At 65.9% G+C, this 22671-nt stretch overlaps 7 protein-coding genes across 7 annotated transcripts; 5 read left to right on the forward strand and 2 right to left on the reverse strand.

Moving 5' to 3' along the window:
* Nucleotides 1-561: 561 nt before the first annotated feature.
* Nucleotides 562-1839, forward strand: PFL1_01567 (uncharacterized protein; the record flags this gene model as incomplete). The annotated part of the gene is made up of 3 exons (XM_007879077.1): nt 562-892; nt 1001-1169; nt 1749-1839. 3 exons carry the CDS (start codon nt 562-564, stop codon nt 1837-1839), a joined length of 591 nt encoding a protein of 196 aa, XP_007877268.1.
* A 1747-nt stretch (nt 1840-3586) lies between these two features.
* Nucleotides 3587-4368, reverse strand: PFL1_01568 (uncharacterized protein; the record flags this gene model as incomplete). The annotated part of the gene is made up of 2 exons (XM_007879078.1): nt 3587-3648; nt 3750-4368. The coding sequence occupies 2 exons, from the start codon at nt 4366-4368 to the stop codon at nt 3587-3589; spliced, it is 681 nt and encodes a 226-aa protein (XP_007877269.1).
* Nucleotides 4369-5998: 1630 nt separating this feature from the next.
* PFL1_01569 (uncharacterized protein) lies at nt 5999-7167 on the forward strand (the record flags this gene model as incomplete). Its single annotated transcript, XM_007879079.1, has 4 exons — nt 5999-6376; nt 6462-6590; nt 6702-6767; nt 6868-7167. 4 exons carry the CDS (start codon nt 5999-6001, stop codon nt 7165-7167), a joined length of 873 nt encoding a protein of 290 aa, XP_007877270.1.
* Nucleotides 7168-8538: 1371 nt separating this feature from the next.
* Nucleotides 8539-11672, forward strand: PFL1_01570 (uncharacterized protein; the record flags this gene model as incomplete). Its single annotated transcript, XM_007879080.1, has 2 exons — nt 8539-8648; nt 8768-11672. The coding sequence occupies 2 exons, from the start codon at nt 8539-8541 to the stop codon at nt 11670-11672; spliced, it is 3015 nt and encodes a 1004-aa protein (XP_007877271.1).
* A 552-nt stretch (nt 11673-12224) lies between these two features.
* On the reverse strand, nt 12225-13273 carry PFL1_01571 (uncharacterized protein; the record flags this gene model as incomplete). Its single annotated transcript, XM_007879081.1, has 2 exons — nt 12225-12696; nt 12825-13273. 2 exons carry the CDS (start codon nt 13271-13273, stop codon nt 12225-12227), a joined length of 921 nt encoding a protein of 306 aa, XP_007877272.1.
* A 1214-nt stretch (nt 13274-14487) lies between these two features.
* PFL1_01572 (uncharacterized protein) lies at nt 14488-15318 on the forward strand (the record flags this gene model as incomplete). Its single annotated transcript, XM_007879082.1, has 1 exon — nt 14488-15318. The coding sequence occupies one exon, from the start codon at nt 14488-14490 to the stop codon at nt 15316-15318; it is 831 nt and encodes a 276-aa protein (XP_007877273.1).
* A 1556-nt stretch (nt 15319-16874) lies between these two features.
* Nucleotides 16875-22544, forward strand: PFL1_01573 (uncharacterized protein; the record flags this gene model as incomplete). The annotated part of the gene is made up of 2 exons (XM_007879083.1): nt 16875-21465; nt 21595-22544. 2 exons carry the CDS (start codon nt 16875-16877, stop codon nt 22542-22544), a joined length of 5541 nt encoding a protein of 1846 aa, XP_007877274.1.
* Nucleotides 22545-22671: the final 127 nt, after the last annotated feature.

Below are 22671 nucleotides of genomic sequence, written 5' to 3' on the forward strand. Positions count from 1 at the left end.
CCCTCCCTCCCCTTTCGCCACCATCCCCACCACACCTCATATCCTCTTCCCGGTCTCGATACCTTGAATCCTCTCGTTTCGGTTCATCGCATCGTCTCTCCTTCGACTCGTCCGTCTCGTATCTTCGTCTCGGCCCGCTACGAATTCCCACAGAACCGGCTCGATTGTATCGGTGAGTACCGCTCCCCCCCGCGCCTCCCTGCCCTGCCCTTGGCGCTTGGGCCGACCCTTCGCGTCGCGGTCGAACACCGGCCTTGGTCACTTCACATGGTGCATCGACATGACCCACTGCGCCGGCAGCTCGACGGGCATCACCGTCGCACTGCCGTCGCTGCCGTCTACGGCCGATGCTCTTCTGCGCCGCCACCTCGCCGCCACCCCTGCCTGTCCTTTCCGTGCGACAATGGCACTGACGCATGCCCTTTCTCTCTCTCTCTCTTCTTCCTTCCCTGGACTCGACTCGATCTGGCCTTCTTGACAACCCCTGTCGACAGATAGGCTTGCTTCTCCTTGCTCAAGACCCTCGTCTCCCTCGTCTCGTGACCAACAACACCAGTCAAGATGGCCGCCAAAGTCTACGTCGGAAACCTTTCGTGGAACACCACTGATGACAGCCTCGCCCACGCCTTCTCGGCTTACGGCCAGCTGACCGACTACATTGTCATGAAGGACCGCGAGACTGGACGCTCGCGCGGCTTCGGCTTCGTCACCTACGCTTCGCAGCAGGAGGCTGACGCTGCCATCGCTGCCCTCAACGAGCAGGAGCTCGACGGCCGTCGCATCCGCGTCAACATGGCCAACTCGCGACCCGCTGGCGGCATGGGCGGCGGCGGATACGGCGGTGTCACCGGCGCCTACGGCGGTGGCGCTGGCGGCTACGGTGGCGGCTACGGTGAGTCTTTGACGCGCGGCCCAGGCTTCCACACACCCCTGCTCCCAGCTGAGCAGCAGTCGCTGATAACGATCTCCGTGCGACCATCATCCTCTTCCATCACCGCAGGCGGCCAGCCCGGTGGCTTCGGCCAGGCCGGCGGCTTCGGCCAGCAGGGCGGCTACCAGGGTGGCTACCAGCAGGCCCCCTACGGCGGTGCTCCCCAGCAGGGCGGCTTCGGCGGCCAGCAGGGATACGGCGGCCAGCAGGGCTACGGCCAGCAGGGCGGCTACAACGCGTGAGTATTCGGTTGCTAGCCCCTGGTCCCTCGGCGCTTTGTTCGCAGTGGTCTGCTTGGTTCGCGTCGGATGTTTGCCGCGGTCGACAGCCCACGTCGCGAAGCAGATGGGAGACAGCAGCTGGCGCTACGGAATGGACGACGGGCGACCTTGGCCTCTCCTGCCGGCCTCGTCGCCACCCGGCCTCGCCATGCTTCGGTCTTCCGCTGCTCGCGACAGGCGCATGCGCTTCTCTCGACGTTTCGCCGTGGCTTCAGCGTTTTCTCAAATGTGGCTTGGCTTCCCCTGTCTCTTGTGTCCCGATCCCGCTTCCTCCGACATTCGCTCCGTCTCGATCATCCCGCTTCGTTGGTCTCTTCCGCGCTTCCGCAACGTCTCGGGCTCTGTTCTCTTCTCGGATCGGTTCGGCTCGGCTCTCGGTTTCAATCTCGTCCGCGGTCTCCGTTCTCTCCGCCAACGATCTCGTCTCGCAACGTCCAACACGCCTCGTCTCCGCAACGTCAATCTCGCTTCCCCTCTCCGGTCTCGCCTCCTCCCCTTCCCCGTCGCACGACTCGTCACTTGCCTTCGGACCGCAGCAGCTACGGTGCTGCCCAGCAGGGCTTCCAGCAGCCCGCGCAGAACGGCGGCGGATACCAGGCTCAGGGCTACGGTGGCCAGGGCTACTAGGCCTCTCGGCCTCCGTTTGCGCCTGCTTGACTTCTATTCTCCCTCCTCCCATTGCTCCTGTACCTCGGTACCTTCCCGTCGCTGTCCTCATCTGAGGCCGGCAACGGGGTTCCCCGACTTTCCGAATCGATCCGTTCCGACTCGTTCCTCCATGTCCCGCTCGCCCTGCTCCGTTATCGAACCTCGTCGTCCCTTGCGCTCAGCGTCGCCCCCTCCCTCTTGCTGACCACGACTTTGTCTTCGTCACATATTGCTTCTCGCCTCCTCCCTCAATGCCTCTGCCAACCCGAGCAGCCAGCAGCAGTAAATCGACGCGAGTCGTCTCCGGCCTAGCCTAGCGTCAAGGTCGCACGCAACCATCACGGGCCTCCTCCTGCTCCATCCCCTTTTGACCCCTCTCCCGCCCCCCTCGCTGCCTCGCTCGCGTTGCATCCGACCAAACCAAACCAAACCAACCCAAATCGAGCCAACCATCCATCCTCTTGGGCTCTGTCCTCTGCCTTTCTTGTTTCGGGTACCGTTGCGTTCTCTGCGAAATCCCAAGTGTGGCGTATCGTCGACCTTGCCCCTTCCCCCCATCCTCTCTCTGGCCTGCCTCCCTCTGGCGGTGTCAAGCGGGCAAAAGGGTCGGGATCGCCTCACGGCCAAAACTCTTTCCAAGCACAAAGCTCAAAGCACCGAAGTCATGGGCCGTCGATCCCTTCCGAGCAACCGGCGGTGGACGTGTGCAAAGTAGCCAACCAAGAGGGGAGGGCCCTCCCTCCTTCCTGGATCCGGTTCATGCTCCCTACCTTGGTCGGTCGCTCGTCGATTCTCCTTGTTCCCCCCCGGCTCTCGGTACCCTGCCTCGACGATGTTCGATCTACGTATGTAGCCTTTCCCGTTGATGCCATTCATCCCCGCTCCCCCCTCCCTTTCGACCAAAAAGGATCTTCGGTGACTGTGCACGCTCCTGTGGAATGTGGGTACCACGGTGCGGGCCGGGCGAAAGGTGACTGACCTGGCGACTGAAAGATGCCTCGTCTCGGTCGACTTCCTCCCTTCCCACCGCGGCTTCCTCGAGACAAGACGAGGAGAGGAGGTGTGCGTCCGTTAGCCGCATCAAAGCTGTGGCTGGCTCGTCGCCCCCCCCCCCCCTCTACCAAGGCAGGCTGTGCAAAAAATGAAACGCGAAAAACGGGGCGAAATGTCAGGCCCAGTCCAAGATTCGGGACTCTCTCTCTCTGACCAGGCCGACACGACGTCTGTAGCGTGCTCGACACTCGATTGGCATTCGGAGATGGGCAGAGAGCAGGGGCGCTAGGCAGGTACGGAGTGATAGAATACAGGGATGGGGGGCCGACGACCGCGACCGCTCGCTCGTGGAGCGACGGGGGCCAGAGATTAAAAGGGCTGGGATGGCGGGTGTACAGGGCGTTCGGGGTCCGTGCGGGTCTGGTAGGGCAGCGTGCGAGAGCGAGCGCGAGAGAGAGGGAGGGAAGCAAGGGACGGGGATGGTGTTACAGATGCATGTGGGGCAAGGATTGATGGCGGAACGAGGCACTCGAGATGCGGAATAGAGACGTCGTCGCCCAGCGGGACGGTGGACGATCTCTCGACAGGCCCGCGGAAGGCCTGCCTGTTTCTTAAGACTTTCGATGGGCTGGACTCTGTCATCATCCACCAGGGACGCAGAGAGGCTGACCGAGGCAAGGAAGCGGATGGCGTCGGAGGCTAGCGCATGGCGAACAGCCTCCGCAGCTGTCGATCATGGGGAGTAGCAGAGCTTCGAGGGCTGGTCGGACTGGACCTTGGTGCAGGCTCCGCAGTCTAAAAAGGGCGGACGAGGCGGAAGGAAAGGGGGCCTCGATGTCAGCATGCGGTCCGGTCCGTGACGATCCTCGCGAGAGGCAGGCGAGGGCCTTGCTCACCGGGACAACTCGCCCAAAGCTCCGAGGTGGTGCCCCCGTTGTGTCGCACCGAGAGCCGCGCGATGCTCTTGCAGTGCGGGCCGTGGCCCTGAGCCTGCCCCTCGCCGTCGACGTCCATGCCGTTGGACGAGGCGCCGGCCTGCGGGCCCATCAGGCCGTAGAGGCCAGGCTGAGAAGGGTAGATGTCGAGCTCGGGGTACTGGGAGCCCTGCCCAAAGTAGTCGGAGCCGTCGGACCTCTTGTGGCCGTGGTCGCTGTGCAGGGGTGCGTAGGACGACGAGGGCGTGGGCAGCTGGGCCTCGTTGCCGTAAGCGGACCCCGGGCTGCTCTGCATCGTGGCCATGGCAAAGGGGTCGTGCGAGAGCGAGGCCAAGATGGCGTTGCTGACGTCGAGCGGCAGCGGGTGGAACTCGGCCTGCTGGTCCATGTCGAGGCCCGCCCCGCGAGGGAGGCAGAGCTTGTTGCTGTGTAGCGACGACAGCCCGAAGTCGGCCTCGTCCTCCTCGCACACCTTGCGCTTGCGCGACATGGGCATGGGGGCGGCGGCCTCGAACACGCCACCGTGGTGGAGGTTGATGGGGTTGGTGTTGCCACCGAAGGCGTACGACTGGAAGACCATGGTTGTTGGAGAAGCGAGAGCAAGGTGTGGTGCGTGGGGGTTGGAGCGTGGAGGAGCAAGGGGATGTAGCGCGAGGGAGGGACGGCTGTTGAGTAGCCTGTGCTCGGGTCGGCGGCTAGTTGGAATTCTACGGACGCGTCGCGAAGGCCTTGGTGGACGTGCCTGCCGCGGGTTTTTTTCTTCTAAGGAAATTGGAAGCGAGGAGGCCGAGTCGCTGCTTGACAGGTCGTGTGACAGGTGGCGGCGTCGACGACGACGAGGTCTGAGACGGGGGGGGGGGGGGGGGGGCAGAGGTACGATTGATGCTTCTGTGCGGAGCGGCGGTGAGGGCAGTGGTGGTGGTGTTCGAAGAACAGCAGAGGCGAGCGTGTGGCGGCAGAAGGGTCAGGGGGGAGTCTCTTGGCGCGGGCAGCAGAGTCTCTGGAAGCGGAGGGATGACGGGCGATGGATGGATGGTGGGTGGCAGCGTGCGCCCACACGATGGCGTCCTTATCAAGGTGTGGAGAAGCTGGGCCCAGTGGTCAGTCGAGGAGCATACGCAGCCAGGCCAGGCCCCGCCCGACCTTGATCGGCGGACACTGCGGTCGGGTACGCTTCTGGCGGAGCACTTTGTCGCGCTTGGCCTGCCTGGAGGCCTGGCCTGGCCGGCTGGTCTGGCCCTAGGCTCGCGCCGCGTTGGGTGGCTGAACCATGGCTCGGGGCCTGCTACCATGTAGAACAAAGGCGGACAGCGCGGGCCCTCGAGCGGGCGGCGCGGGTGCGAGCGAGCGAGCGAGCAAGCAAGCTTCGAGCAACCACCGCCGCCGCCCGGCCTCCGCCCAAGACGAGGTCCGGCCGGAAGGGAGCGAGCAAGCAGGCTCGCCCAGCCAAATTCGAGGGTGAGGCCAAGCTATTCCGGGCTCACACCAAGCCGACGCAAGCGGATCAGCGCCGTTCCAAAGTTGAACCGGAGCCAGCTCGGTTAGCCTGACGCCCGCAGAGGGACTATGGAATTCGGGGGGCCACCTTGGCTTTCCGCCTGCCAACGACGAGCATTTGGCGGGCGTCGGACCAAGGCCATCAGGTCTCGAAACTCAAACTTGCGTCGGTCAACCCGGCTCGCAGGCGGCGCGGCCAGACCAGGCAGGCAGCGCCAAATGCGGCCACCGGCCTGATGACGGTTTCATGCCGTGTCTTCGGATCCGCGCCGGCGACCACGGCTTGCTGGCATTCTCTTCCTCTGAGCGGGAGTGACCGACCTCCGCCTGCAGCTTCCACCTGAGACGGCCAGCTTGCCGAGAGGAAGAAGGGGGTGAAAACAGCTCGACCCGCTTCTGACGGCCCCACCCGCTGCGACCGCCCAGCTTCGAGGCCTCCGCCTTGCTCGAGGGGCCTGCGATGGCGGTCCAGCCTGCCTACCTAGCCTGCGTCTTCGCCAGCTCGTGCCAGCTGGATCCCGGTCTGTCTGAGGAGCCGCCGAGGGGAAAGCCCTAGCCTGGCCTCTTCTTTCGCTGGATCGGCAGAAGCCTGCTGGCTCGCCACCTGACCCCTGGCTCGCCTGCTACCCCGCATTTCGACGTCTCCCTCACGGCTTCCCGTTCCTTCGAGGCTGCCACATCTGCCGAATCGCGATCGAGGCACGGGCACGGGCATGGCCACGGCGACCGTCATGGCCAGCACCACCGAGCTCACCACCTGGGCCTGCCGTCTGGCTCGCGTCTCTCGCGGCGTCACCCCTCGACGTCGGAACCGCGATCGGGATCGGGGCGGCAACGACGAGCGCCGGCTGGCATGGCAGCACTTTGACCAGCCTGACCTGAGCTGTACCGTACGGCTCGCCACCGTGGACGAGGGTCCCCGCCTTCCGCCCAGCGAGCATCTCACCAGCTCAGTCGCGCAGCAGAGGCTCTCGCACGGCCAGGCCTCGGGCCGGAGGTCGAGGGAGCTGCGCATCACCGTCTCCTTCTCGGTCAGCGACCCGTCGGCGTCGCTCCTGCAGGCGAGCGGGATCGCCTCGAGCATCGTGCTGGTACGAGGTCACCGTTGCGCTCCAGCTCCGGGCCTTGGCTCCTTGGCCTGACGCCGTCGTCCCTGTGCATCCCGCCCTTGATCAGGAGGAAGTCGATGTGGTGGCCTTGACGCACGCCGCAGCTCGCGAGGGCCGCCATGGACCGGTCCTCAGTGTCGTCCGTCGCGCCGATCTGGTCGGCCTGCGCTATCTGGACCTCCACGACAGGACCAAGGTGAGCTCGAGCGGTAGGCCTTGCCCTGAGCTGGCCAGCCTGTGGGTACTCGGTCCGATGGTCACTGAAGCGGCGCCCGTCTCATCTGCTTGCATTGATCATGGACGACAGTGGCGCCGATGCCAGCTGATGTTCGCCGACGCCAGCGACACCGGCATCTTCCTGTCGATGATACAGGTGCGACTCAGCGCATGGTTGTCGTTCGCGCGGTTCTCGCCTCTCGCCACGCGAAGTGCTCACGTCGTCCTTGCTTCCTTGGCTGCTTCATCCTGGGCAGTCTGACAGCTACATCGTGGAACTGCAGCCGCAGACCTCGACTGCTGGTGTCATCGAAGCCGAGGAGAACGCAGCGCAGCAGTCACTTCACAGCGCGCCTCAGGGTGAGGTTGGCTCGACGCCGTCAGCCATGAGGGTGTCCTCGCCGGTCCTGGCAACTTCGCACGTCGCAACAGCCGCCAACGATCCCGAGGCCGACCTCACCATCGAAGCCTGGCTTCAGAGGGCGTGCCAGCTCCTAGTGCAGGATGGCGAGAGCCTGGAACTGGCGCTGCAGATGTTGGCGGAAGGTATGCGCTGAATGCCGTCGCGATCATCCCTCGGCCTCTTTCCGTCACCGCGACGCGTGCATGTGCGCCAGCACGACCTGCGACGGTCTCCGTGGACTGCTACCGTTCCCTGATGCTGCGAGCGTCGCGAGATCGCTCCATCCCCGGAGATGGACACGGAATGTCGAAACGCGAGGGACGCGCTCGACGAAGATGGCTTCCGCGCGGCGACGAGGGGGGTTCAATCAATCGATCTGTTTGTTGACTGACGACCACGCCGTCCACGGGAGGGGAGCGCCATGCCGCCGCCGCCGCCGCTGCGGGGCTGGGCTAGCGTTGGCCGTCGGATGCGGCCTCGCGCTCTTTTAGCTACCTGGCAGGAATTGCCAGGCCGCGTCGACGCCGGATAGAGGAGGGGCGCACGTCCCCATGACCTTGGTCTGCCCCGCTGTGGCTGGGCCTGTTGCCCAGAGCGGTCAGGCGTGCCGGCTACATCTTTTGTGGCTTGCCCTCTCCGAGGCACGCCGCCGCTCATTGATGACCATGCCGACTTGGCGTTAACTAGGAGGAGCGGTGGATGGCAATGACCAATGCGCCGTCGCTCAGCTTGCTTGCTTGCTTGCTTGCGATGGCGGTCTAGGAAGCTAGCAGCAGCGGTTGCATAGGCAGGGGCGGGCGGGGCCGCGGGGCGCCCACCCGCGTTGGGCTCGCTTTCGGTTCGGCTGAATTTCTGGCTGGCTGGCTTGAACCGTGATGGCCTGGGCTGGCCTGGCCTGGCCCCATTTGGCAGGCTGGTGACGATTCAGAGGGCGGCGGGCCAGCTGCCATCAACCCCAAGGGTCGAGATTGGTTTCTTCGATTGCGGGACCCGCTCCTCATCATCCACCTCCTCATCCTAGCCTCCCTCCCTCCACTCCACCACGCTATACCCCCCGCCCGCCAAGCATCATTGCATCTCCCTCGCCCTCGTGTCAAGCAGGCTTATCACGCTTCTGCCGCCGTCGTCGCGCTCGCTCCTGGTCGCCACCACCGCCGCTATCGCCGCCACCGCCAACAAGACCGGCCCCTCTCCATCTCGACGCCGCTCTCGTCTGCGCAACGCAACATCGACCTGCCTGGCCCCCGCACCGGCCGCAACTCAGTCCACGACAGCCAGAGGACAATGCAGTCTAGCTAGGCGCAGGTACCGGCGCTCATATCGACCCGAAGTCGTCTGGCCCCGCACGTCCCTCGCAGCCAACCCCCTTTCTCATTTTCGCATCCCAGGGGCCAGTCCGACTGATCCAGCACCAAGTCGGCCAAGCAACGAGTCCCATCTTTCTCTTCGCAATCCGAGCGCTTGGCATACACCCTCCCAGCACTCCCAACGGCCACCAGACTCAACCCACACACCTGCTCGCACCATGACGACCACCTCGAGATCGCGCAGCTTACACCGCACAGGCAGCTCCACCGGCTCCCAGCATGGCGGCCGGAGACCTTCTGTCGGCAAGCAGGCCGGCGGTCGCGGCAGGTAAGCACCACTCCGTCCAGCCCTGCCCCTCAGCGCGCTTGCGCCCACCCCCGCCGAAGCTCACCGCTGTCCATCGCTGCGATGCGCTTTCTTCCTGTGCTCTTGATCCGTCTCTCCAGGTTCGATCCCAACCTCATGATGTCCACCAACGCGGGCGACTCGGATGGGGCGCGCGACAGGGCTTCGGAGATGGGATCCAGGAGGAAGAGCGTAGACGGCCTCAAGGCGCTGGAAAAGGCCGCGAGGCGCAATAAGTCCAGCGACCGGCTCCACCGCGGCGAGAGCAGCACCAACCTCTCGAGCGCTAAGAGGTCCAAATCGAGCACGCAGCTTGCCATGGCTCGAGACGAGCGTCCCTCGAGGCGCAAGGAGCACGCAAAGCAGAAGACTGAGGAGCAGGAGACAGAGGACGGCTGGACCAGCGCGAGCGCCACCGGCACCCCCATCGTCAGCCTCGAGGCCAGCCCCTCGACCAGCCCGATGGACGAAGGGCTGGTTCTCGGCTTCAAGAAGCGTCCGGTGGCCCAGCAGTCCGACTCTCACAGTCGCAAGGAGCCTGGCAACGACCGGCTCGCAAGCAATCAGCCGCCGCGGACCGACATGGCCCGGACGACATCCGCACAGAGCTCGGCAACGCCGAGGGTCAGCGCTACGAGGATGAATGACGACTTCGAGCCGCTGCAGCAGAACACCTTGAGCCAGACCGCTGTGCAGGGTCAGGAGTCTGTCGGTGCCAGTGCACACAGATCGCAGGAGCCGGGACAAAGACCCACGCACGCCCAGCCAGCAGCTGGAAATCGCACCGAGTCTTCGGTGTACAACGGCGCCGGGCTCGAGCGCGGACAGCCCAGACCGCCACCACTCGAGCGAGAGGACACTGCGCGCACGCTTCGCGACGAGGGCGACGACGCTGATGGCCAGCAGGAACTCAACAGCAGGTCAACGGATCCGCGGCGGGCAACTGAAGCCGCGCAGCTGCAGGAGTCGCCGTCGGCGGCCGTCAAGAGGGTGGCCGATCTGCGACTCGATATCGACAGCGCCCAGTCAAGCGGCGGATCAGCGGACCAAGACGGATCTGCGCTGCCTGCAGATGGACTGCGCTCCCGACGCATCCGGTCAGAGAGCCCGGCAAATCTTGAGGCTGACGCCCCGAGCCCGAGCGCGGCGGCCGACAGGCAGGCTCGTTCGTCGCACCACCGCGCACCCTCGTCTGCATCCAATCGCACTCTTAGAAGCTCGGTGCCGATGACGTCCTCGCCGGGCTCGCTCCGGTCTCGCACCTCGGTCCTCTCCAACATGAACATGCTGTTCCCGCGCGAGAACCACGGGATCGTGCCTCCGAAGCTCGACACCCACAACGCTCTGGCCGGTGCATTGGGCGCTCGGCACGAGGACCGCGGCGACTCTGTCGGGCCATCGCGAGGCTCTGCCAAGGGGAGTGGCAGGGGCCGGAGCGGCCTGCCTGCGAGCGCGAGCGAGCCCGTGGGGCTGGACGAGATGTTCCCGGATGGTCTGGCGCAGATGAACGGCTCGATGTCGTCCAGGGGCCAGGCCAGGAGGAAGGGCAGCATGAGTTCGATGAGTGGATCCGGCATCACATTGCCGTCGCCGTCGCCTTCCGTCGGCAACATTGCGCCCACCACGGCGAGCCGCGGCGCCAATGACTTCAACTCGGTCCGTCGAGGTCCGCAGGGGTCCGTCTCCAGCCTCGCCACCGATCCCAACAGCATCGAGTCGTCGGGCATCCTTTCACCCGACCGACGCCGGACCACGAGCACGCAGAGCCTGACGGCGGCAGACGCGGCGCGGCTGGCGGCCAAGCTACGCCTGGCGCGCGACTCGATCGACGAGCATTCGGCCACCAGCGCGCTCAGGGGCGCCAGCGCCAGCGGCTTCCTGAGCGGCGGCCAGCGCCAGGGCTCCAATCCGCGGCTGGAGAAGTACAACAAGCCCGTCATCTCCAACTTTGCCAAGGACCAGGCCGCCGGCGAAGCGCCGCGGGGCCTGCCGGTGACGCACGAGTCGGTGTTTTCGCGGCAGTTTTCTCGGCCGCACGAGAGCCAAGACGAGGTCGGCGGTCCTCAGCGGCGAATGTACCGCTACGTGATGCCCAGCGGCCTCGGCGGTCCTCCGATCGAGAAGAGCGAGCTGTCGGATGCGCTGCTGGGCCCGAGCCTGGACATGGACGACTTTGAGTCGAGCTGGGCGCCCGCGCTGGCCAACGCCGCCGGTTTGGGCTCGCGCTCGATGCGGCATCCGTCGCGCAACGTGGAGCCCGAGTTTGGCATCGGCCCGCACGACACCGGTGCCTCGGTCAATGGGCCCAACTCGACGCCGCTCCACCTGATTCACGGCCTCACGACGACGTCGCCGGACGCCTTCCCCCTCGATCCGACCGACGTGCCGGCGCTGCAGGAGGGTGGCGACCTCTTTGACCCGACGACGGCCACGGCGCCGCACGGCGCCATCAAATTCGTCGATCCGGCCCTGATCCGCGCCATTGCCATGACGAGCCAGGCCATCTCGACACACCGGGCGCACGTCGTGACGCGCCGGTACGCGGATCCGATGCGCGAGTCGCTCGAGCGGATGGCGCGGTCGTCGGGCAAGTGGGGCCTGGTGCCGCAGGCGCCGGTCAACACGCCTTCGTCGCCGGCGCTCAGCCTGTCTGGAGGTCGGTGGGGCGGCCGCAAGACGGCGCCCAACAGCCCTGGCCTGCGTGCAGGAACAGCCGGCGGTGCCAGCGGTGGTGGGGTGCTGGAGCGACCGGGCTTCGCGAGGAGGCAGACGTCAGACGCGTCTACGTCTTCCCATCAGCATCAGCAGCAGCAGCAGCAGCAGCTGCAGAGGCACGGCCAAGGTGGGGCGAATGCGGGGCAGCTGCACAACCACCTGGCCGGGCAGCTGGCGCACCTCGTCGATGCGGCCGAGCACCCCGTTCGCAGCCTCAAGCGGGTCTGGAGCGGCGGACTGGGCAGGGGCGGCCTAGCTGCGCTTACGAGCACCCGAGAAGAGACGACGTGACCTTCGTAGAAGCACGTACCTCCCTCCCCTCCTTCTTTGCCCCACCTTGTCGGGCGCCCCACCCGCACCTTGTCGATCTTCACCCCACCGCCCCTGGTTTTCTTTCGGTCCCATTCGATCGATCCGTTGCCCTCCCCTGCCTGCTGGCCATTGTCCTACTACCCACCTAGTTAGTCGCTGCAGATTGAAGGATAGATTTCCGTTGGCTCATCTTGTCACGCCGACCGAGAGTCGAAATGGACCAGGGTAGAGGCGGACGAAACGTGGCTCAGACGATGTGCCGTCGTCGTCATCGCACTGTCCTGGACGAGGAGGAGGAGAAGGGCCATGACATTTGCTTCTTATTTGAACCGAGGCGGCCGTGACATGATGGAAAGGGTCGAGTGGGACAGGATGGTCAAGACGAGGGAGGCTGCATAGAGAGGTATAGGGCCTATCGTGACAAGGATCGGAAGAGGGAAAATGGGAGGGCGGAGGGACGGGCACATCTACAGTCCCTGACGCCGCGTGATGGGACGGCGACGAGGGGCCGGGCCTCTGCTGATGCTCCTTCTAGAAGAGGACGGCAAGGCCGGAAGCAAACAGGCCGACGGCGAGGGTGACGGCGGTACCGCTGACCTGGAAACCGGCGGCGGCGGCGTTGCTCTTTCCAGCGTTGCTGCCGCTGCTGCCGGTGCTTGCGCTACCGGAGCCCGAGCCGGACGAGGTGCCGGGGTTGGTCGAGTTGCCCGTGGCGGTCTGCTTGACGTTGTCGGGCACCTTGTTGTCGGTGAAGGCGGCGCCGCAGGTCTGGGCGGCGCCCTGGGCAACCTTTGTGAGGGCCGAGTCGGACGAGCCCTGCTGGGCCTTTGCGGCGGCGGGCGACTGCGAGGCGACGGTGAAGAGGGCGTCGTTGCACGCGCTGCAGAGGAGCGTCTTGTTCTGCGCCACCTGCATCAGCGACTGCGTCGTGGCCTGGTCGTTGCTCAGCAGGCCCGAGAGCGACTGGAACGTCAGCGGCTTGCCCGTGGCGTTCTGGACCGCGCTGCGTGAGGGGGGGAAAGACAAAGCCGCGAAGAGCGAGGTGGGTGAGATGTCAGCGTGCCGGTCGCTCGGTGCGCGTGACCCTGGCCGTGAGCGAGGTGCGTGCGGCGCGGCACGGGAGAGACTCACTACATGGTGTCGACGAGGCAGAGCTGGTTGTTCTGGTCGTTCTTGAGGCACCCGAGGCTCCTGACGGTGTCGTAGTTGCTGAGGAGGAAGAGGATGAGGGCGGGGATGCCGCCCTTGGGGAGGTCGCTCTGGCAGGCCTGCGAGATGCTCTGCTGGGCCGAGGTGAGGGCGGCGCTGGGGCAGGGGGCCTTGGGGCAGATGTCGCCGGCAAAGTAGCCGTTGAGGCCGGGGACGATTGAGTTCTGGCCCGCGGCGCCGAGGACGCCGACGGCGTCGGTGAGGGCGAGGCAGTTGGAGAGGTCCTGGTTGCTGATGAGGCCGAGGAGCGCCTGGCCGCAGGCGGGGGCGAGGCCGGTGATGAGCGACGTGTCGAGCTGGGCGTGGGCGCCCGAAGCCAGCGTGGCGACGGCGACGGCGGCGGCGTACTTGGAGGCGGTGAAGGGACGCATGGTTGCGGGGCGGCGAAGGGCGATGTCTGGGGAAGAGCGATGTGGCGGGGACGGAGAGGAGGAGGAGGCAGAGGTTGGGAGAGAGGAGAGAGGTGGAAGAGGGCGAAAGGGAGGGGAAAGGGGGAGGACGACGAGGGGGGTTCTTATGGCTCGAGCGCGTCGGCAAGTGGGGGTGAGGCCAACTCAACCAACACCACACAGAGCGGAGGAGAGAGGCAGAGAGGGAGAGAGAGGGAGAGAGAGGGAGAGGGAGAGAAGAGGCAAGCAGGCCACGCCTGCAAAGGCAAGCGCACCGCAGGCAGCGCCATCCAGACAGACAGAGAGCCTCTCTGGACACTGGGCCGCATCTGGCAGCCTCAGCAACCCTCCGCCGCCTTGGCCCCGTTGCCGGCACGCCCCACCTCGTTACTTTGGCTTCTCTTTGCTGCCGTGCCGGTGGGTCACAGCCAGATTGGCCATCAAACAGCCAGCAGTCCACCTACCTAGACCGCCAGCTAGGGCGCCAGATGGCCGCCAGCATGACCGCTGGCGCCGGCGTAGCGTGCCTGGTGCGAGGCGGTGGCGCGCCTCCGAGTGCCATATCATGTCGGCCTCGATTCTACTAGTAAGTAGCCTTCTTTCGACGAGGATCCGCCCCATTGGACAGACGTACGGCAACGAAAGAAGCAGAAGACTCTGCCGCTGCTGCTGCTGCTGCTGCTGCTGCCGTAGAAGAGGACGCCCTTGGAATTCAGCCTTGCCCTTTGTATGCCGTTGCCTGGGAACCAGACCAACTTCTTCTGCGAAAAGCAGGCGACGGCAGCATGCAAATGCAGCCAACCAGACAACCCCCCGACCAAGACAGGGGACCGGTCCTTGTACGTAGGTAGGTAGAGCCTACCGACAGAACGTACGGGATCCTGCGCGGCTGCGCTGCGTCTCACGCCTCGTCGTTGCGCTCCCAGCTTGCCTCCTACACTACTTCATGCTTGCCCGACCCTCTGGATTCGGACACTTGGCTTCCGTACCCGCAGCGTCGCACGGGCACAGAGCGAGCTTAGGCGGTGGCGGATATACCCACATACGACACCTACAGTATGTACATACCTGCTCGTCGTCCCTTCTGCACCTGCGCGCGCGCGGCGGGACAACGACTTTCAGCCCCATTCGCCGCCGCACCTTCATAGGTGGGCGGGCGGACAGGCGGACAGGCGGGCAGGCTGGCCGGCAGGTCCATGCACGACCTCTGCTTCTCGTTGGGCGGAGTGGCAAAAGGCCAAGCAAGGTCAGGCCAGGCCAGGCAGCGTGCCGGAAGGCAAAGCAAAGGTCCCCCTCAGCGTGTGGTGGCGGCAACAGGCGGCAAGCGGCGAATCGCTGCTCGAGACACCGACAAAGGGCACGGGAACGTCAGGTGGCGAGATCGATGCTCCTCGCTGGGCCATTCTTTGTCGTTCCTGACACGAGACTGCCGTGCATCAACGCAGGAACCGTGCCCTCTCGCCCCCTCCGCTCGTCGGACGGACAGTCGGAAAAGAACGAGCAGCTCAGCCAGCCAACCAACCGACCGGCCAGGCTCAAACGAAAGGTCCAGCCTCAGCGACGATACGAGGAACGAGGGACAAGGGACGGGGGGTGAGGAGGTCGACCTTCCGACGCGGGCGTGCTCACCAGCCCTTCGCTCGCTTGGCAGGCCGACCGGAGGCCGACCGGCTTGGCTGCTCGTTCGCTCTTGGGGCCCCAACGGGCGCCCGACCATTTGTGTGTTCTGTTCGGCGCGGCTCAACGCCTGGTTCCCCGTCTCGTCGGCGCACCTTCCGTACCCGAACGCCTTGGCAATCCACGGTACCGCGTGCAGCGCCCTGCACAGGCGCCAGGTGTGCTGTACGTATCGCGACACATCGAGAGAGGGCCGGATAGTCGACAGAGGCGCTGAGAGAAGATGTTGCAGTGCTTGCTTGCTTGCCGTCGGCCCCGTAGGATGGCCGACTTCGTCGGAAATCGAGCCCTCGGCCGGGGGCGCGCTCGGCCTCGGGCCCTTCGACCGCGCTGGCTTTGCGCTCCCGTGACGGCCAGGAGGGTCGGAGCACCAGGACCTTGACTGAGCGGCCCTTGGGGCCTCGTCCCCGCTTCCTTTGCCCCTCTGCCGTCCATGCTTGCTTGCTTGCTAAGCACCGCGAAATGGAGCTTCCCGTGCCCCAGAGAGGGGCGCAAGACAGCGATGGCGGTCAAGAGCGGAGCTGCAGCTTCTGCGTCGCTGAGGGCAAGATCGCGGGTATTGTACCTGAGGCTCCGCTGTCGGCCTCCTTCAACGTTGCGCATACCGCGCAGCCAACAACATCTGGCCCTTGCCAGGGCGCGCTACTCCAAGGCGTCGTAGGGAGGATCACCGTGAGCTCGACACAACGCAGGGCGTCGACTGAGATTCTTGAGCTGTTTGGTCTCGAGGCTTTTGCTCCTCCGAGGAGCCTCGTTCCGCCGCCGATGCGAGCCTGAGACGACTTAGGAGAGTATCGGTCGAGACGATGCTGCCGTAGCAGGACGATGACGGTCCAGGGAGAGGGAGAGAGATCGTCCGAAGCAGACAGGGAGCAAGGAGTAGGCCTCCTTGCCCTCCGTCCCTGTCCCTCTCTCTCTGTCCTCCTTCGGTTCCTTGCTTGCCTTGCTTTCCGGCCTGCCGAGGCGAAGGAGACGAAGCAAGCAAGGGTCTGATCGTCGTCGCCACCCCTACCAGCCTCTCCTTCCCAGCCAGGCCAGCCAAGGCCCCGCTGCCTTCCCAACGGCCCGCCGAGGATGGGCGAGGGTCGCCGTCTTTTTTTGCGAGCGGCGTCGGTCGGCTGCATCCGAACGCCCTGCCAGGCTAGGCTCCAGCCAGGCAGGGTCGAGAGCAACACATGTGTGTCTCTGACTTGTGCACGCGAGGGCCACCTGCGCGCCCAGGGCGAGCGAGCGCCGGCAGCCCCACCTCTCCGCCCAGAGAGGCAGGCCCGCCCGCCCGCCTGCGCCATGCAATTTCGAGATGGGCAGCAACAGAGAGGTCCACCGCAGCCCGGGGCCTCGTCGAGACGTGCTCACCCTACCTGCCTGGTTGCTGCTCTCCATCCTCTGTCCCAACCTAGCCTCACACCTTGACACCCGCACCCACCTCTCATTTTGATCCACGTACTTCGTTGTCAGGATTGGCTGCTCGCTTCTTTCACCTCGCGACCGACGCTCAGCTCCGCCACCGCACCCCTACGACTCGCCTTCAGCACCTCTTCCACGACGGAGATCCCGAGCGCCAACTCCGGGGTGTTCCTCTGCTGGGCAGACCAAGCGGCGGTAGCCTTGCGACGGTGCATCCGACCCTATCCGGCCCTTGCGAAGCCGACGCCAAAATACCTGGCCGTGACCGTGCCGGGCCAGACGATCCCGACTGGGGCAGCTCTGCGGGCGTGACACAGCACGACGCACCGCCAAAGGTCGAGCTACTGCGCAGCTTGGCCGGCCAGGACCCAGACCAGCTGCTGTACGCCGCTTCAGGAGCCGGTGGCCTGGACAGTGAATCGGAAGGTCCCCATCCAGCTCACAAGACCGGCTGTAGCCTCGAGCTGTACAGCGCGGGCCGCTCCGGGGCCTGGACGGTATGCCTACGCCCAGCCGGCAGGCGTCCGACGGCAACCTGCGGGTGAGCGAGCGAGACAGGGACCACGGCCACAGCAACGTCGGCTGGTCGGCCGCCAACGCTTCTCGGCATGCTCCGCCGTCTCCCGGCTACGCCCCTTCGCATGCTGGCAGCTCGTCGGCCAGCGCCTTTGACCTGCCGGGCCACTCGCTCTTCCTCAGCGACCCGCACCGCCTCTCTGTCCTCTCGCTCACCATCGATGCCACCACGGCCATCTCGCAGGCCGCGTCACCCGCCTCCAGCTTCACCCGAGACCTGTCTATCGATCACGCTCATCCTGGCCCCATCGACTCGCCACGCAGAGCTGCACCCCCCAGCGCCTCGCACGCTGCCTACCAGCATCCGACCAACAAGCGCAGCTCTCTCGCCGCTCCCGAAACCGGACCTCGCCACGGCGCTTTCCGCCCAAAGAGCGTCGAAATCGGCCTGCGGGCCCGAGAGGCGTTCACCGAGCTCGGACGCAGGGCGCGCGAAGCGGCAGGCAATCTCGATAGGAGCCCAAACGTTGATGCTCTGAGCCACGTAACACAGCACCTCAATCCAGACACTGCAAGAGTCGGCGGGACTGGGCCACTTGCCGACGCCAAGAGCCTCCGCAGCCGTCCGACCACATCGGAGAGCCATGGTGAGGGTAGCAGCGTCCAGGTCCGGCGTCGAACCACGGCCAAGCTGCAAAGCCTCACCTTTGGCAGGGACAGCAGGCTCACCACCTCGGTCGTACCGCTCGACCTCGAGACCGACTGCCAGCTTCTGGGAAGTTGCGAGAACGATGATGCGTTCCACGGCGCCAAGGACGCCGGCTCTCTGCAGCGGGGGCCAATCGCCCACACTCACGAAGCGATCGCGTTTGTTGCGGATCCCAGCGCGCGCGGTGGTGCACAGCCCGGCGCCTTTTCCGCAGCGGTGTCCGAGAGCGGTGACGACGGAGCGCCGCACAGTGCCAACCAAAGCCTGGATCGGACGCCCTTTGATCCATCCCGACTCTTGCTCAAGATCGAGCCGCCGGCCGAACACGCGCGGCGCGTCTGGGCACGACGCCTTCCGAGGGCTTCAGCGACGAGCGAAGAAGTGCACTCGGTCGATCTCCGCTTCCGCCTTCGCCTCTGCGCCAGCGCCGAGGCGCCCTCGACGCCCCTGACAGCCAAATCGAGCACCAGCGCGACCAGCTGGAACAACGCCAACTTTGCGCAGTCGTCGGCATCGAAAGGCCTCGAGGAGGTGCTCTTCGTGTCCGCCGACTCGTCCCAGAAGCTGGTCGACGCCATCGACATGGCCAGCTCCGCCCTCACGTCCGCAGAGGCCGCTGCGTTGGAGGGCGTGTCGCGGGTAGTCGTCAATCCCTCTCCCGCCGCGGCTGGCGGGACGACCCGCGGGGCCAGGGACTGCGACTTCGAGTGGAAGTGGAAGCCGATGCGGCGCTCGGAGACGACTGGCCCCCTGGGCGCGGCCAAAGGTCCAGGGACGGGCAAGTGCTGCTGCGCATTCGTCGAAGTCGATGCGGGCCGGACGAGGGCCAAGGTGCTTGCCGCCTTCAGCTTCTGGGTCGACGTCCCAGCTGCCCCGATCGCTCCCAAGCCTGTCGGCACCGAGGCCAAGCGCGGCAGTGTCATGCCGTCCGACTCTCTCGCGCTGATCGCAGCCTGGAACCAAGACCCAAGCCGCAGCGACCTGTTCGATGCCGATCCTGGCGCAGCAGCGCTCGCAGGCGTCTCTAGGGTGTCGGTGGCCGATGACGGCGCAGGGGCCGGGCCAGCGGTACCGCATGTCGATCACACCGAGATCTCGCTCGCGGACCTCGAAAGCGATTCGCCCATCTTGAGAGCCGCCATCGCCAACCTTGATCGCAGGTCGGCAGCGCTCAAAAGGGTGGCGAAGGCCGCGCTGAAGGCTGCCCACGACGCTCGCATGCGGATTCTCGCGTCCATGGAGGCCGAGGATGCCCTGGACGAAGCGATGCGGGATCTCGCCGCGCTTGCGCCCAACACCCTCTCGCCGCTGCGACAAAGCCTCGGTGACGAGTCGCGAGAGCGCACCTCGAGGTACAGGCGGGAGCAGGCGACCATGCTGGAGCAGAACATCGAGCGCCCTCTTGCCCAGGTGCTGGACCAGTGCCGCACGGCGATCGAGCAGATCAAGAGCTTCGAGGCCGAGTCCAAGGCGTACTACTCGCAGACCCAAAAGTGGCTCTCGAGCCGCGTTGTGCCGGAGACGGGCAACAGCGCGTTTAGCTCGTCCTCGAATGGCCACGTCAACGGCGGTGGCGACAGGTCGATCAAGCAGGAGAGGGCGGATGAGAAGCAGCGTCTTCGCCAGCTCCGCTTCGACCACGCCCGTCTCGACCTCTATCGCATCCTCAGCAGGCTCCATGGCGGTCAAGCCGAGTTGGAACTGACGCGCTGCATGCTTCGGCTCTCGAACTGGCAGGCATCTGCGCCGCATACGATCTGGGGACCAGGCTGGCCTGGACCTCAGGCTTCTCGTACCCTGGCCGACCTCACCTCGGGCGTCGAGGCCGCGGGCAGCGCAATCAGCCTACGCGCTGGCGCGGTGAAGCAAAAGTGCGACGAGGTCGCCGAACAGATCCGCCTGGTCGAGCTCGGCCTAAAGAGGGCGGGCGAGGCAGACACGGGGCCGTCGTACGCCTACGAAGACGTCGAGCTCGGCGGTGCGGACGTGTCCACCAATCCCGATCCTGCGGCCAGCGAGCCCGACTACGGCAGCGCCAAGGGCGCAAAGCAGGCCGGGCAAAAAATCCGCAACTTTTTTGGCGGTCTCAACCTGGGCAAGCAGGCGCCGACGGCGCCTGGCAGAACGCAAGATGCAGGGACGGGCCCGACCGCGTCTCCAATGAGCAAGAGCAAGGCCTCGGGTGGAGATCAGGGTATGACCTCTGGAATCAGGCGCAAAGTCTCCCTCAAGGTCCACTCGTCTCGGCCCGCTGCTGCCGGCACTCCGATTGCTTCGCCAAGCCTGCAATCTCCTAACCCGATGGACAGGCTGTCGGACGTGCCGCCGCGCGATCTGCACAGCGTCGCGTCGCCGAGGCTCCCGGCGCCGACGGCGATGGATGTTGCCGCCAGCTCCCGCGCCGCCGTCGACCTGCCCAAGAGCCCGCTACTCGAGCACGTTTCGAATGCCAACGAATACCTGATGGCCTACGGCGCGGCCGTAAAAGAAGCTGTTCGGCCAAGCGAGAAGCCGGTACCGAGGCGTGTCGACGAGGCCATGGACGGCTCAACGGCTGGCGAGGCTTCTTCGACACTACCATCTCAGCCCGCGAGCCTCGACGTGTCCCGGACGAGCTCCTCGGCAGCTGGCCTTGGCATCGGCGGCCTGAACGTAGACACCCCAAGCGCCGCTGCGTCGCAAGCATCGTCCGGCCCATCAGCGTCTCGTGGCGTACCGAAACAGGTGGCGCCAGGACAGGAGAGGAAGAAGGAGGGCGTGCTGTGGGCTATGTCGAAGCCGGTGACGGGGCCAGCTGGCTCCGACGCCCCTCGCGCCGTCAACCGCTCCAACCACTGGAGGGAGTGTTGGGTGGTCCTGTCAGGATCCGGGCACATCGGCGAGTACGCGGACTGGAAGGATGCCAAGGTGTTGGAGCCGTCGAATCCGCTCATCGACCTCCGCTTCGCCACTGTGCGCGAGGCTCGTGGCGTCGATCGCCGCTTCGCCTTCGAGGTCGTCACCCGCGACAGCCGACGCTTTTTCCAGGCGCCCGATGAAGCCACCATGCGCGACTGGATGAAGGCCATCGCCAAAGCCATCGAGAGCCTGCTCAACGGCACCTCGAGCGTCCGCAAACTGGACCGGGCGGTCCGGGCGACCCCTTTCACCATGGATCCGGCGCTGCAGTCCGGCGCTGTGGCTGAGGACGGCATGTTCGACGACTTCGGCGCCGTGGCGGGACGGAGCGACCTTGAGCATTCGGCACAGAGGCCCTTCAGCCAGTCGATGACGGACCTGGCCGGCGAGACGCGAGATGTTCACAGGGCCGCGGAGGCCCCGAGCGCCTTCAGCGAGAGGCGGCGCGAGGGTCGCCGAGGTGGCCGGCACGCCTCGACTCTTTCCGAGAGCTATGCCAACACCTCGGTCTGGAAGCAAGGGTCCAAGGAGGACAAGCCGAAGCGTTCAGCTTCCAAGCACGAGCGCGGCATCTCGAACAAGACGCCAATCTACGGTTACCTTGACAGCAACGGCAGCGCCCTCGGCCTCAGTGGCGGCGACGCCGACAATGCACGTGCCAACCACCAGCGAGGGACAAACATCAGCGAGGGTCTGTCGAGCTCGTCGTTCGAAGGCGACTCGGAGTTCGACCGCCGGATCGAAGAGATTGTCCAGAGCAGCTTTGGCAAGTCGTCGATCGGTTCTCCGGCCCGCGAGACGCCGACCTCGGCGCCCGTCTCCGAGATGGGCAAGCTGCAGCCGGACGCGGCGCAGCGGGCTCCAGACCACGGCTCCACCACTTCGACAAAGATGTCCCGCGCCACCGAGATCATTGAGATATCCCACCGCCCAGAAAACTCGCTCTGCGCCGACTGCCGTGCACCGGGTGAGTTGTCGAACCACCCACGATGGCAATCAGGCTTTGTGCCGAGCCCGACACTGACCGACGCCGTCTCCCTTCCCCTGTTCCATCTCGCTTGCCTCGCCAAACGCTGGCTCTCGCCCACGTGCCCAGATCCGCGCTGGGCGTCTTGGGCTTTGGGGAACCAGCCGTGCTGCATCTTCATCTGCATCTCGTGCTCGGGCGTGCACCGCTCGCTCGGCGTCCATCTTTCCAAGGTCAAGAGCGTCGATCTCGACGACTGGACAGAGGAGCAGGTCGAGGCCGCCCGCCAGTGGGGCAACGTCAAGGCAAACGAGCTGTGGGAGCACAGCAAGCCGGCCGGCCTGCTCCCCGCCGAGGGCGACCGCCAGACGTTTTGGAGGAAAAAGTACATCGAGGCGGCCTGGAAGAGGCCCACCGACAAGGCGCAGACGCAGACGCCCTCCTCGCGGACACCGCGGGCCTCTGCGCCGGCGGCCATGGCGCCGACGCCGGATCGCGCCAGCGTCGATCGGACCCCGACCAGGCTGCCAAAGGTGCGGCGATCGGCCTCGGGCAGCCAGGCTCCGGCGGCGGCAGAGGGCGACGAGGCGGCATCGCGTCAGACCTCTCCGAAACCGAGCGGGCCCCGACCCTTGCCGCCCTCGCGTTCGGGCTCGTTCGCAGAGCATGGTTCGAGCGGCGGCATCCCCTTCCGCCTATCAAGGGCGCGGCAGACGAGCGACAGCGGCCGCGGCCCGATCAAGCTCGCCTCCGACGCCCCCTCGGCGTATGGCTTCGCCCAGCGGCCGGGCTACAGCAGCCGATCGGCAAGCCGCGAGACGGGCGTGCAGTGGCCTTCGCTGGGTCCGATTGACCTCGCAGCCAGCCGGTCCTACGACCATGCGACGGGCGCCTCGTTTTTCGTGAGCGACCTGTCGAGCACCAGCCCGACGACGTACGAGAGCGCGGCGCGGACGTACAAGCCCGCCGACGTGCACCTCCACCTTCGCGAGGATGCCCTGCGCTACGGCGGCGGCAACGACGACGACGATCACGACGGTGGCCACGACGGCCTCGAGCACTTCCTGGGCCGGCCCTAGGCAGCCCCTCGCCGCGCCGCCGCCGTTGCCCACCCTGCGGCGCGCCGCAACATATTCTTTTCTCGTTTATGCATACCTGCGTTCCGATTTAGATACCAGATCGCCTTGGTGCGATCAGATTCGCTCG

This window comes from Pseudozyma flocculosa, assembly GCF_000417875.1.
Source record: "Pseudozyma flocculosa PF-1 unplaced genomic scaffold scaffold00004, whole genome shotgun sequence".
Classification (NCBI taxonomy): Eukaryota; Fungi; Basidiomycota; class Ustilaginomycetes; order Ustilaginales; family Ustilaginaceae; genus Pseudozyma; species Pseudozyma flocculosa.